The 14,732-nt window shown below is 33.1% G+C and overlaps 1 protein-coding gene across 2 annotated transcripts in view; it reads right to left on the minus strand.

Annotated features, from left to right (window-relative positions):
* The window catches only part of LOC149423652 (TWiK family of potassium channels protein 7), a 96,363-nt gene that overhangs the window by 52,307 nt on the left and 29,324 nt on the right, over positions 1 to 14,732 (minus strand). For both annotated transcript variants that reach the window (XM_089632061.1, XM_089632062.1), the window contains exon 2: positions 12,189 to 12,350. In XM_089632061.1, the coding sequence (XP_089488187.1) occupies positions 12,189 to 12,350 (162 nt within the window). The remainder of the gene's footprint in view (positions 1 to 12,188; positions 12,351 to 14,732) is intronic.

The following is a 14,732-nucleotide window of genomic DNA, read 5'->3' on the forward strand; positions in this document are numbered from 1 at the left end:
AATGCAAAATGGAAATGGGTCAAAAATTTTCCATTTGAAAATACAAAATGCAAAATGGTTTTTAGAAAAGCATTTCAAATGCAAAATGCAAAATACCTATTTTCAAAATGCATTGAAAATGCAAAATGATTTCTCAGGTCAAACAATTAAAATAATTATTTATTACACGCCCTAGTGGGCTTTTCTTTAAAAAAATACAAGCATTTTGTATCAGAGTAAACACTTAAAAATTAATACAATAAAGTAGAATGTAAACATAATAGCAAAAATGAATCCTCACGCATATAATTGAATTTAAAAGGTTCAACAAAACAAAATAGTAGAAGCGGAGAAGTTATATGGGTACATAGGTCTATTTGTGTCTAGAAGAATAAAAGTGATAGAATATACAACATTTATACTGATTAGTTTTCAAATGAAATATATCACCCAGATCAGAATATTTGTTTCCGAGATTGTGAAGTCTCGGAATCGGAGAATTTTGGTAAGCTAGTGTCCTGGTGTTATTGAAGTAAAAAGGTAAGAAATGTCGGCATGATTTTTTGGGAACATGGATATTGATACATTGAAGTAATTCGGGACAGTCAATTTTAAAATGTAGTATTCTTTGTAACAGTATTAAATCTGTGCTTATTCTTCTTTCTGAAAGTTTCAATAGAGACATTTTATCTAAGAGGTAATTGTAATTTATGTTTTGTAAAGGAATATGCAATTTATAATTTATAAGCCTTAGAAACTTCCGTTGAATCTTTTCAATGTTATCTGAATGAATATTAAAAAATGGAGACCATAACGTAGAGTTATACTCAAGTTGGCATCTGACAAGGGTTTTATATAACATTATAAATGTTCCTAAATTATTGAAATCTTTTGCAGCTCTCAAAACAAAGCCAAGAGTCTTTAGGGCCTTGTTGATAATATTATTAATATGACATACAAAGGTGAGTTTACTGTCGAACATAATACCTAGATCAATAATTTTACTAAGACAAATTAAATTTTCATCATAATGAATATTGAAAAAAATAGGATTAATTATTTATATAATTATAGAATTTTTAAACAATTTTGTCATTTAATAATGGACATCAATGTAGAACAAACATATTACATGATGGTAAATCCAAAAACACCACGACTACAGATTATGAAACCACAAAAAATTTGCGCGGGACTAATGTTGCCAACGTAAAAACATAGAAACTGCTACCCAACATTTAATATTACAGCGTCATGGCCCCATGTTCAGTATTTGAATCAGTATTTTTTGTAATGGTATCACTCAATTGCCAGGGCTCCTACCAGAGAGCAACGTGACAAATGTAAATTATCTCTCATAGCGAGGTTGAGGACCGACTGATATTTGGGGCTTATGAAAAAAAATGAGTGGAGATAGTAGGAAGAATGTTGCAAAAAAGCATTTAAAATGGAAAATGCATTGAGAAAACCATTTAAAATGTAAAATGCAAAATGGTTTTTAGAAAAGCATTTAAAATGCAAAATGGAAAATACCCATTTTGCATTTTGCATTTCCATTTGAAATGGATTTATTTGAAATAAAGCACATCTCTGAAAACATAACATGTACATAGCCCGGTTAGCGATAGAAGTTAAATGAGATACAGAAGTACAGTTTTTGGTAAAAAAATGATGCCTAGGTCAAGTATTTCGACTACGAGATTAAGTTGAATGAATAAATATATATTATTGGATGTTTAATTTTGTTGAACCTCTATTTATAGCTTCAAAAAAATTGGTGGGATATTATCAGGACCAGAACTTATTTTTGGCTCCACAAGTTTAATCGAGGCTATAACGACTATGACGTTCAATTACTATTTCACATAGTTGAAAGTTAATATCAGGAACACTATCAACAGAGACATCATCCTAATATACACTTACCACTATAACACTAGGGATAGAAGAATAATTGTTTTGTAATGATTTATGAGAATTAAAAAAGTTATAACTTTATATTTTATAGAGTTTTTAACTTATTTTATTTATTTTTGTAACATATATCTGAATTTACAGCGCATAGCTAGCGCAACTTATGAAATTCAATATAATCATGAAATGTTGAATTTTTTGAATTTATGGATTAGTTAGAACACATTAAGAAAAAGTTAATACATTTTGTTACGTAACATGTACATGACTTATAATAGTTTGTTTTAAGATACAGTAAAATTTCATTCAGAGATGACCAATCAATCCTGAGTAGGAAGTTACAAATTTTAGTGTAATTGCTGTGTGAAAATGTTGAAATATTATTTAATTTTAGGATTTTCACATACAGTTTTATTTTATCTAAATGTTATTTTTATATCTAAAGATGAATTTTGATTGTCCAAAGGAAGAACAACTTCTACGGATATAGTTCTAGCAACAGAATTGTCGTTAGAGAAAAAAGAAATTTTCTAAAGAAAATTGTTTAAGATAACCTTTATTGAAGGACGTTATTCCGTTTCTTCTCACATTCAATTTCAGATCACATAATTTTTGGTTGTGCCTCTCTAAACAAATATACTCTCTTCCATCAAGCCTCACTTAAAATTTTCTCACCGCAATTCACTAAATTCGACTCCAATCTTCCATGTATTTTTAAAATTTGCTAATTTAAACTAAATTATTATATAAATTCACCTTCCATCTCTCCATAATGTGAAACGATGGCCTAGAACACCCTTGAAGGCTGAAAGCCAGAAACATTTTAAAAAAACCTATGTTGAAGAAACGGATTATTAGCTGTTATTTGCACAAAAAACTCTTTACAGTTCGAATTACTTGACGTGATCGGTTTTGAAGTGATAATGCATACGAGTTCGAATTAGTGGTGAGCATAATATAAACTAAACTAAATAAAAATAAAATGAACTGTTCAATGCGCATACACACACACACACACCCACACCCCCACACACACACACACACACCTGGTAATTAAGGAATAAACATACCACTTACCCGACATTATTAGGAAACATATCATAGGTGCCCAATAGGAAAACAAATAATCGAAACATTTAGATATCTAAGTATCAATAGAAACATCAAAATAATCAAATTAATCACTTGGAATTTAGCGGAATAAATAACTTCAGTCAGAGACAGCATTTATTTTTGTCCCGGGTATACTGTATGGTACACTGGTATGGCAACATTTTGATAGGTAGGTAATTTATTTCCAAAAAAAATTGGCTAAACCGATGTTTTCATACTGAAAATTATTTGTTCATTGTTTTCTTGCAGCCCGCAACACAATTTTACGATTATTTGCCTGTTTTCAATGCTGCTGACCAATGACTTTCATAAACGTAAAATTTTAAACATCTATATTGTAACATAATAAATAATACAAATAAGGTTCATAACTACTTCAATTTATAAAGAAATATTAAGCTTCAAACGATTGCCAAGGACTGTGGTTTCGAATGACTTTTGATATCGAGATACGAGAAACGATTTCCATGAATCGATTTATCCATGATAATGAATCTAAATATTTCGATAGTAAAAAATATCGAGCAAATCACTGATCATTTATTGATTGGGCCCATCGCTAGTTCGAACTGACCGAATCAAGGAAATCAATGGTATCACATCTACTGATCAATTATCACAGGCGTCCGAAGAAAACTTTCGTCCGAAGAAGTACAAAATTAAAAGATATGTATAATTATGTACGTAGGCACTTTTGTTTTCAGATAGACCCCAATCTATAATTTTCTATTGCTATACCAAAATGTGTTAGGTTAAAGGATTTCGGCAATTACTTCGGTTTTACTTCCAAACAAACCGTGTACTCGGGGCTTAATAGCGTTGGTGCAGTGCTCACTCATTATAATGAAATGATCCGATATAAAACTGTTTTTGCGAATAAAGCAGAAAGTGGTAATAAACTTTTATAGCTTTTGCACAGAGAGAATGGAAGCACTGAACAGGATTTCTTGTTCAAATAATTGTGTTTAAATGTTACACCCATCGCACTGGAAACATGTTTAACTAATGTTTATATGAGCAGCAATGTCGGGAACGAACAACTAAATGTGACCTAGTAGTACTACAATAAGTTGTTTTAAAGGCAATTTGGTTTCATAAAATATTTTGAATCACTACAATTTGCAATGTGCAAAACGGATCTGCAATTTTTTTCTAAAATATCTCCATGGAAAAGATTTTGTATTTTAAAGCAAAGAATGGAGAAAAACAAGGATGTTAAGTTAAAGCGCGAACCGTATTTTTTACTAGAATATTCCTACCCTTTTACTAATCAGTTTTGCAGATGAGTAAAAGTTTGAATAGAAATATAAGTTCTGTAGATTTATCACAGAAGGCTTCAAAAAATTCTATAATATGTCCATAATGTGTCCTACAAAGCCTATTTTAGACAAAGGTTTTTAAAAGATTTATTTCAAAAATATATACTATTACTCTGATTATGTTCTATGTTAGACTCAAGGTTGAATAAAATATTTTTGGTTTTTTTTGGAAAGTTTAAATACAATTTGACTTCTCTCAATGCAGCTGACAAATCATAGAAATGTTTAGACAAAACTTTGACAACTAAACGCTTATCATAGAAAATTTACTTAAGTTACGCTTAGCTGAACCTAAGTACGAATAGGATTTATTTATTTAATATCAACGGTTTAAATATACCATAAACAATGATAACATGTCACAGTTAAAATCGTAGAAATATTTAAAAAAAGAATTACAAATATATGTGGCATTTGATTGTGAAATGACATTAGAGAGTAAGTAAATAAGTAAACAAGAGATACAAGTACATAAGTTTTTATAGTGCAAATAAAGTAGAATTAGATAAAATTAATATTGATTGAAAAGATTTGATAGCATAGCCCTCTTGTACCTACCTTGCGTGTAGGATTAGGATTATTATTTTTTTTTAACTTCCGATTTAGTTGTCCGGGTTAAATCTTCCACAAAGGATAAACTTAACCCTTCCACTCACTTTTCCACAAATGATCATCTAGTCAATCAACATTATGTAAGTGCATATCGGAAGTTTTCAGATCCGTATCTCAGCTGTTGTTGGAGCGAGAGACGATGCGTGCGGATTTAGCTACAGTTACAGCACAACTTAGAATGGCAGAAATAAAAATACGCCACGAGAAGAGGGAAAAAAGGCACCTTGAGCAAAAAATCATACAATTAGAGTCTGATCTCGGGCCTGTAATGCGGAGAGTGGCAGTGGCAACGGAGGCTACCCTCTCTTTTGCTGACATCGCCCGAAAACAGCCATATGATGCTCACCAACCCCCACCAATCACTCAACAAGGACATCGCGTCGGACCACCAAGACCTGCCGTTTGCATCTTTCCAACGGATGCGGACGCCACAAAGGACAGTGACGGTACGAAAAAAATGATTGAAGATACAATTCGGCCATCTGAACTAGGCGTTCGGGTCACGGGAATAAAAAAAATAAGAAATAAAGGCATCCTGATCAATACGGCAACCACGGGCGAACAACAAAAGCTATTAAATGCACCTTGCTTCGACAACTCGAGCAAACTGAAGGCCCGACTACCGTCAAAGCGTCTACCGAGACTGATATTCTTTAATGTTCCCCGGGACCTGACCGACGAAGATTTTTTAAGGATGGCTCTCACTGGTATTCCCAACGTTGAAGACATTGAAGAAACTATTGCAGGCTGTAAACTAAGTCACCTGGCTGGTGCTCGCACAGGTAACGCTTGTCACCGTATCTACGCAGTACCCGCTACCGTACGTAAATTTCTAGTCGAGCAAGAGAAAGTATTTATAAGCTGGACTATTTGCCGCGTCCGAGATTTTATTGGCCTTACTGTCTGCACCAAATGCTACATGATTGGTCACTCATACAAGTATTGCAGAGATACCAAACCCACATGTGGACATTGTGCTCAACAGAATCATACTGGTGAGTCCTGCCCAAATTCCACCATCAAACCAGTTTGCGCGACATGCACCAGATTTGGTAAGCCTGCTGATCACTCAACTGGAGATAGGGACAACTGCCCGGCCTACATCGCTGCACTCAAGAACGACCTTGCAACTATAGATTATGGAGTGTAACATACATGAGCATAAGTGCCTCACCATCGAGAATTATAATCCCGTGACGAACTGTCTACGAATAATGTATATGAACGCGAGAAGCATCCGTAATAAGTTTGATGAGATCGAAGAAAAAGTAAGAAGTTCGCGGTACATTGTACACGTGCTCGTCATTACGGAAACGTGGCTTAAGATTGGAGAGGAAAAGTTTTACTCCCTGAATGGTTACAAAAGTGTTTTTTCTTCTCGCCCCAACGAAGGAGGAGGCGGCGTAGCAATATATGTGATTGATACTATGAAGTGTGCAATTATTGAAAATTTCTCAAATGAAAATTCCTTTTTAGGTATAACGCTTAGTAGCAGTGATAGGAAACCAGTTAACATCTATGCTATCTATCGAAAACCCAACACAAATATGCAGGATTTTCTTATACATCTAGAAAAAATACTGAACGAAAGTAGACAAGATACATTAATATTCGGAGACTTTAACATTGACATATCCATATCCACACATTCTTCATTAAATTTTTGCAACATCTTACAATCTTACAATTTTTCAATACATAACAAAACATTTCCCACGAGAGTCACTGATACAAGCTGCACCTTAATAGATCACATCTTATCAAATAGGCAAAACATTCAGACTACTATATCGAATATTGATGATCCACTTAGTGACCATAATATACTTATTGTTGATTATAAGAACAACTTAAAAAAATGTTTTAATAATAGAACCAAATCCCGGATTATGAGACCTATCATCAACAGTATGTCAGTAAAATCCTATCTTCTTGATAACAATTTCACGATCAACTTAAGCAACTCAGAAGACCCTTTTAAAAGTTTCAATTATCACATTAAAAAGGCAATAGAATCAGGTACAACTACACCAAAAACAGGATTAAGAAGTCGGGTACAACTGAATACTCCGTGGTTTGATTCCAAATTAAATACATTAATCAAAGAACGAAACCAGATTCACAAGCAGTGGAAACAAGACCCTGGTAATCTTACTCTTGTAACACTTAAAAAGAGATTGAGAAATACCATTACTAATTATAGGCGAAATCTAAAACACAAATATTATGCGAACAGCTTTCAACAAAACCAAAATAACCCCACTAAAACCTGGAAAATCATAAACTCTATTCTATCAAACCGAACACATAAACCAACTAACGAAATAGAATCCCTCGTGGTAAATGACTGCGTAATTAAGGATCCGAGCCAAATAGCATCCGCATTTAATGAGTTTTTTCTCTCAATAGGAAAAAAGCTAGCAGCTACCATTCCGTCATTCCCGGATGACTGTAATACCGTTTTTGTGGAACCGAAGGCTTGCCAATCCTTGTACATGGCTAGGACAAACAAAGATGAGGTACTGAGGATCATCTCTAAAACTAAGCTGAAAGCAGCACCGGGACTCGATGGAGTAACACCATCAGTTCTTAAGACTTGTAAAGAAGAATTAGCGGGTCACCTTACAGAACTTTTTAATTGGTCACTGTCCTCGGGAAAGTTTCCAAATGAATTAAAGTTAGCGAAGATAATACCTATACACAAAGGAGACTGTAAAACATGTATCTCTAACTACTGTCCTATATCACTTCTATCGGTTTTTTCAAAAGTATTTGAGACCATAACCAAAGATAGACTCCTAAAATACATATCTGCGAATAATATCCTTACACCACAACAATATGGCTTTCGGAAAAATTCTAGTACTCAATGTGCCGCCTTTGATTTTATCTCCAACCTTCAACAGTATATAGACCAGGGTGAATATGTGGCAGCCATATTTATAGATCTCAAAAAAGCCTTTGATACGGTCAATCATGAAATACTCTTAAAGAAATTGGAATATTTGGGAATTGTTGGGAAGCCCCTAAATCTCCTCCGAAGCTACTTAGATGATAGATTTTGTATTGTTGAAGTCAAAGGTGTCTCGAGTGGCTTAGGTAAAATCACATGTGGAGTGCCACAGGGATCAATTCTTGGGCCTCTGCTTTTCTTGCTATATGTCAATGACATAACTAAATGTGGTATCTCTGGAAACCTCCAACTTTATGCGGATGACACTGTAATCTATTATCACAGTACAAGCCTGAGTGACCTGGAGTCTCAAATGAATGTAGATGTCTCAATTCTAGCTAATTGGCTGCGTATTAATAAATTGAGCCTCAATATAAAAAAAACGCACTACCTAACTTTCGGTAATAAGGATTATGTGCCAATGAATATCACACTTGGAACTGAGAAGCTCCAAAATATAGAAGTCACGAAATATTTAGGGCTATTAATAGACTCTAAACTTTCGTGGAATTCCCATGTTGAGCATGTGAAATCTAAAATATCCCCAATAACCGGCGTACTGTACCGACTCCAAGGTCTTCTCTCTACATCTCTACTAAGGGCCACATACTATGCGATGATTCACTCCCATCTGAGTTATTTAGTTAGTATCTGGGGCACTATTACTAAAAAACAAATATCAGAAATACAAGTGATTCAAAATCGAGCAATAAGGAATATCTACCGTCTACCGTGGGATATACATATCAAAGATATATATTTAAAGACAAACATACTTCCTTTTACGGTTCTACCTAAATACAATATCACTTGTACAATATTACAAATCATACATAGATCCTCACACACTAACATCAAACCAGCATTTAATTCAGACATACACCAGCACAAAACACGGTCCCAAAATCTAATACACCTAGCATCGTCTACCCACACAACAAAATTTGGTATTAACTCATTACAATATATTGCATATAGACAATACAATGCATTACCTAATGAAATAAAGCAATCAGTAACTAACAAAAAAATATTAGTTAAAACGCTTAAAGATTATTTTCTGAAAATGTTTTTAAACCAGTGAATTTTCGCTCGCTTTCATATGTTGGTTTACTATGTTTCATGTGTATAGATGTCTCTCAGTATTTCTAAAATCTCTATTCTTAACAATGTATTTTTCCTTTTTTATTTATTTTTCTTTTCCTTTTCAATATGTTGTATTTTTTTAAAAGTGTAATATCCTTGTAAAATGTATTTTATGTGTCTGTACTTCCCGTAATGAGTTTTATCTCAACTCATTGGGAATAATGTGTTACTTACCATGTTTTTTGTAATACATTATAAATAAATAAATAAAAAAAAATTATATAAGCAAAATAAATACAAAACAATACAAGAACAACACGTCAACTCACCAGAGATCAAATGGGAAAATAATTCACCGACTCCAGATATTTTCATATCAGAGGGTTCGGCTCGGTAGAACTTCTAACAGGGCCTATAAATCCTACTGATCCCTCAACATAAATATTTAAAAAAATCTTTTGTTTTCCTACATGTATTCAAAATGACCGACTTTTGCATCTTTATATATAATTTTTTTGATAGATCTAATACGCCTAAATTTTTAATTAGAGAGCTAGGTATAATGCCAGTAGCCGAAATAACGAATGGTAATATTTTTATAGTCTGAGAATGCCAAATTCTTTTTATTTCATTTCCTAAATCTGTGTATTTTCTTATTTTTTCACTAACAGATTTTTGAATATTACAGGAATTTGGGATAGCGACATCAATGATATAAGTTATTTTTTTGAAGTGAAACTTCTTTACGCGCGTCATGCAATTTCGAGGACCGGAGTAAAACCGACTCATGACCGAAACGAAAATGCGGGTACCCCCACCACCGATTAAAGTTCATTTGATCTAGTCAAAGTTTTGAAGTAACATATAAATGCTTCTTAGCTCATCCCGACAACTGGCGTTGGTGGTGTAATGGTCAGCATAGTTGCCTTCCAAGCAGTTGATCCGAGTTCGATTCTCGGCCATCGCACATTATTTTTTTGTTTTTAACGCCTTTTTCATTCAATATCTTATTTTTTAGTAGGTCAGAACATTTTTTAAAAGAAAATAATATTGCAAAATAATAAAAACACTTATCTCACTGTGATAAAACATTACTCCGCTAGAGCGCGCTTTGCGTTATTGTGTTGGATTAAAATTATTATCTAATCCGTATATTATGATAATTGTATTACATTTATTTAATTAATTTATTTATTTTGATAATATGTAATAATTTACAGAAAAAAAAATTAAAACTATCTCCCTCTGATAAAATATCCGTTCGCTAGAGCGCACTACGCGATCTTGTGTGGGATTCTATTTCTGTACATTGTACATTATTTTTAAAAATATATTATATTTTGGGTGTGATGTAGGTAACATTATAAAACATAACAAGCTCTCATATTTTCAGAACCTACATAATATAATCAATTTATGCGGCTTTGCTTACAGTTGGTGCTCAGCGTGGTTGGCTTTCAATCAGTTAAGCGAGGTTCGATTCTCGGCTGTGGCATTTTTGAAGTGAAACCTTGTTGAGGTGGGGGAGCCGCTCACGAACGTTCTCTCTCTTCTCTTCTTTCCTCTCTCTCAGACACCAGCGAACTGCGCCACGCCAAGCATCAGCTGAAACTAGAAGTTTCACTTCTGTCTTGCGTAGGCTTGACACACCCACTTTTTTTAATTTTGTCATGTAAAACTATATCGGGTCTATTATGACTAATCGCTCGGTCTGTTAGTATAGTTTTATCATAAGATATTTTATAAAATTCGTTTTCTAAAAATGAATTTGGTTCGTATTCATAATATGGTACTACATTACGGCAGTCAATCAAGTTATGTTTAATTACCAAATTTTGGTGAATTATTTTTAAAACTTGATTGTGCCTAAATGTATACTCGGACGGTGCTAATATAGAACATCCCGATATAATAATATGTTCTATAGTTTCCGGAAAAGCCAAACATTTTCTACACAAATCATCAATTTGATTTGTATCTTTGATTATATTTATTATTATTATTATTATTATCTACCTTAGGATTGTGAGATTGGAGGATTGATTGTGCCGTGTGGTTGCAAAGTTTGAATTGTAAAAGCGGCCGCTCCAGTAAATAACTCCAATGTTTCTATGGTGAGTTTAAAAATGCATAGTTTGGTTATAAAGCTTGCGGATGCAGCATCACAGAATGCAGCTTATAGAACACCCTTTAGAAGATAAAACAAAAAAGTATATTTTTAAATTAGCCGCTGCGACGTGGCTGTTATATCTAACGAAGTCGGGGTTTTCATTAATTTTACTGCCGCTGCATGCATAGCAACGACCGCATCCCTTTAGCACTGATGAGATAAATCCATAGAAGTGTGCTGTGAACATGGCTGGTGTGCCCGAAGTAAGGTCAATTTTCCCTTACAACGAGTGAAATTGATCAAACTTTTTCAAAAATGTAAAACCTTTTGTGAACAGAAATCGATTTCATTGGCCCGTTTGGGCCGAGGAGTAGAAAGATTTATTAAATTGGCGAGGTCGGCTTTCTTTCAAATCGGTATGGGTCTAGGGATTTTTTGTTCAGTGTCTGTTATGTAAACCTCAATGCAACTCTTAAATGCAGAAAGTTCTCTAGCAATGTAATTTTTCAGAAACAAAAATTTATGTATGTTATGTAGTATTGTTGTACCTAACCTTATGATATATTTTCATTGTTTATTATCCGTGTTCACATTACGGGTACCTTCCTATAATATTTTGATCGATGCGAAATGACTGTAGCAATATTAGAATTTAATATCATGATAGGCCTACACACAATTTGCTCAATTCTCTGTGAAAACAACGTCTTTGAGGCGTTTCATAATATGTAATAAGGAACCAAATTTGATAGATTACACATATTCCTATAACTACCCGACTTTTTAACGTTTCAAATGTTTTAAAGCTAAATTTGTGTTCCACGGTTTATAAAAGATAACAAGCGATGGAAAATTTGTGTTTCGGATTAATTATTGTGTACTTACAGGGTTTGCCACGTGTTGTTAAAACTTGTTATGAAGTGTCTTTATAAATTTACTTCTGACATGCATTATTACTTGTATTGCTTGGCTGTTTAGTAATTAATTATTGTTAAGTAGTAGGTAAGTGAAGGTTAACGATTAATTGCATAGAATGGTTCGGGTTAGAGTTCACACATTAAAGTCGTCAATCGAAGCGCATACAAGAATACATTAGTGCAACCTTTTCATACAAAGCCAGTTCAACTGACATCAAGGTTTCCAGGTTGGAGACGTCAGTGTTGTTCACTATGGAGAAGATAAACTGCTCGCGCTGCACGAAAACCAGCTCTCGGTGTCTCTTCACACGGGCCAGTTCGGCGGGGTACTCCAGGGCGCGAAATACCTGCAAAAATACCAACATATTTATAATAACTGGCATAAGTCCTATCATGAATGGAAAAGCTGAGATGAACAAAAACTAAAAAAAGTCTAATTTACGTCAAGAAAGGAAAATTTTCTTTATTTAATCCCAGACAATCACTGCCTGGACATAAGTTGGTATCGGCGTACCGCAAGGTCGCCTTGCTGATTCAACGTTGTTTTTTTTAAATAATTAATATAAATTATTGATAAAAAGTATTGAAAATCACAATTTTATGTATCGAATTGCAATCACTGAGGGACGCTCCTAGTGTAGTCGATGCCAATAGAATTTTAATAAAATGTTTAATTATAATTAGCAATCATGTATTGAAAATTAATGTCCTCACACCCGTTAATTATCGCAATTACTACCAGTGCCGCCAGGGGACCTCATCTCACCGCAGTCAGTTTGCTCCCTGACTTCCACATAATTAGTATTATCGGTGAGATTATGCAGAGAGGCCATGGCCTTATTGAAAAAAATGCTCGATAATTTATCCAGTTAATATCAATCAGTCATTTATTAGCATTACAGAGGTCATATCGGTAACAATGGAGCTCTCAGCGTCAGTACTTTATATAGCACACAAATGTAAAATCGTAGAAAACCTAAAAACTAAAATTTATAATGTCAAGTAAAACAACTATTTGATACATCCTTCTTTACATTCTTCTTTACATTTTAATTTATATTTGTATTATATTAGCATTACAGGAACTGTATTTTTACATAAAGAAAATTCGAAAATTGCTCAATTCTTCGTGATATTTTTCCTTAAAGGAAAAGTTCCCTCTTTACTTTCATTTTTTATTTTTTTTTATTTTTCATTTCCTTGTTTTATCTATTAATATTTCTTTAGTTTATTATATCAGCTAAACAATAGTAAAAAAAAATGTCGTGGTATAACTGAAAGTATACTAGATTATGAATATACATTTGTATTACTTTACCAACAGAATTTCTTCAATTCAGTTTCATTTTCAAATTCATTTTCTTGTATTCATTTTGTATTGTATTGTATTGTATTGTATTCTTATATTCTTGTATTGTATTCTTGTATTTCATTTTCTTGTATCTATTAATATTTCTTTAGTTTATTATGTCAGCTAAACAATAGTAAAATATGTAGTGATATAACTGAAAGTATTCTAGAATATGAATATACATATGTATTATTTTAACAACAGAATAGTCAACACTATAATTTACTATAATTTACATGTAAAAACATTATCATATTGGAATGTCCTAAAACGGGCAATCGCCTAGTTGGACATTTTAAGTTCATTAATTGTATTATGTAATATTTACAAACAAACAATAAATAAATAAATATTATTTTTCGGAATAACTTATTGAGTAAAACCTCAAATTATAATATTTAAATATTGAAGACAATATTAGTGATTCTTAAACGCAAATCTGAAACAGAAAAATCAGAAAAGGAAACGGTCACATCTGGGACACGAACCCAGGACCCTTGTCTTTCCGGGACAATGCTCTACCAACTGCGCTAATGGGACCCTATCCTCATCGGTCACTTTTAACTGTATCATACTTCGAATAAGAACTACCAACGTTGTCTTCATTTTTTCACCGCACATTTTTATTGGCAACTATCTTTATGTATGATCGCAAGATTCAACCCGAACTAAATGCAATCTAGACAGCGTCTTATAGATAAACCTATCTTATTGTTTTTATTTTTAATGTGCGACATCTATTGACTTTTTCTGCAAGTCTAGAAATGAATTATTATTTTTCGGAATAACTTATTGAGTAAAACCTCAAATTATAATAGGTATTTAAATATTGAAGACAATATTAGTGATTCTTAAACGCAAATCTGAAACAGAAAAATCAGAAAAGGAAACGGTCACATCTGGGACACATCGTCCCAGATGTGACCGTTTCCTTTTCTGATTTTTCTGTTTCAGATTTGCGTTTAAGAATCACTAATATTGTCTTCAATATTTAAATAAATAAATAAAATAAATAAATAAATAAATATTTTCTTGGTGGTGTATAAAATGGAAAGTGAAAATTCATATTTTCTCGCTATTGAAAGCAGTCACAATCTCGTAGATAGATAGGTACTATCTATCCTTTAACCAAAAAGAACAATCCAAATACGGTCTTACCCTCCCTTATAACATTTTAAATTTTTCAATTTTCACTGGTTTGGTGAACTATTTGAATGCAATTGTTATAACAGATAAAGTTTGTCGCAAACATATATTTATACATGTATACCATCCCTGCATCAAATCAGCATCGCCTCAGCTCAACCCGTTCAGAATTTCGGTATAAATTAAAATTAGCATGCGTGTTTTTTATGGTTTTACACCAAGTGTGACGTAT

The sequence above is a fragment of the Hesperophylax consimilis genome, chromosome 5, assembly GCF_061612785.1.
Source record: "Hesperophylax consimilis isolate HC1 chromosome 5, BYU_Hcon_1.0, whole genome shotgun sequence".
NCBI lineage: Eukaryota > Metazoa > Arthropoda > Insecta > Trichoptera > Limnephilidae > Hesperophylax > Hesperophylax consimilis.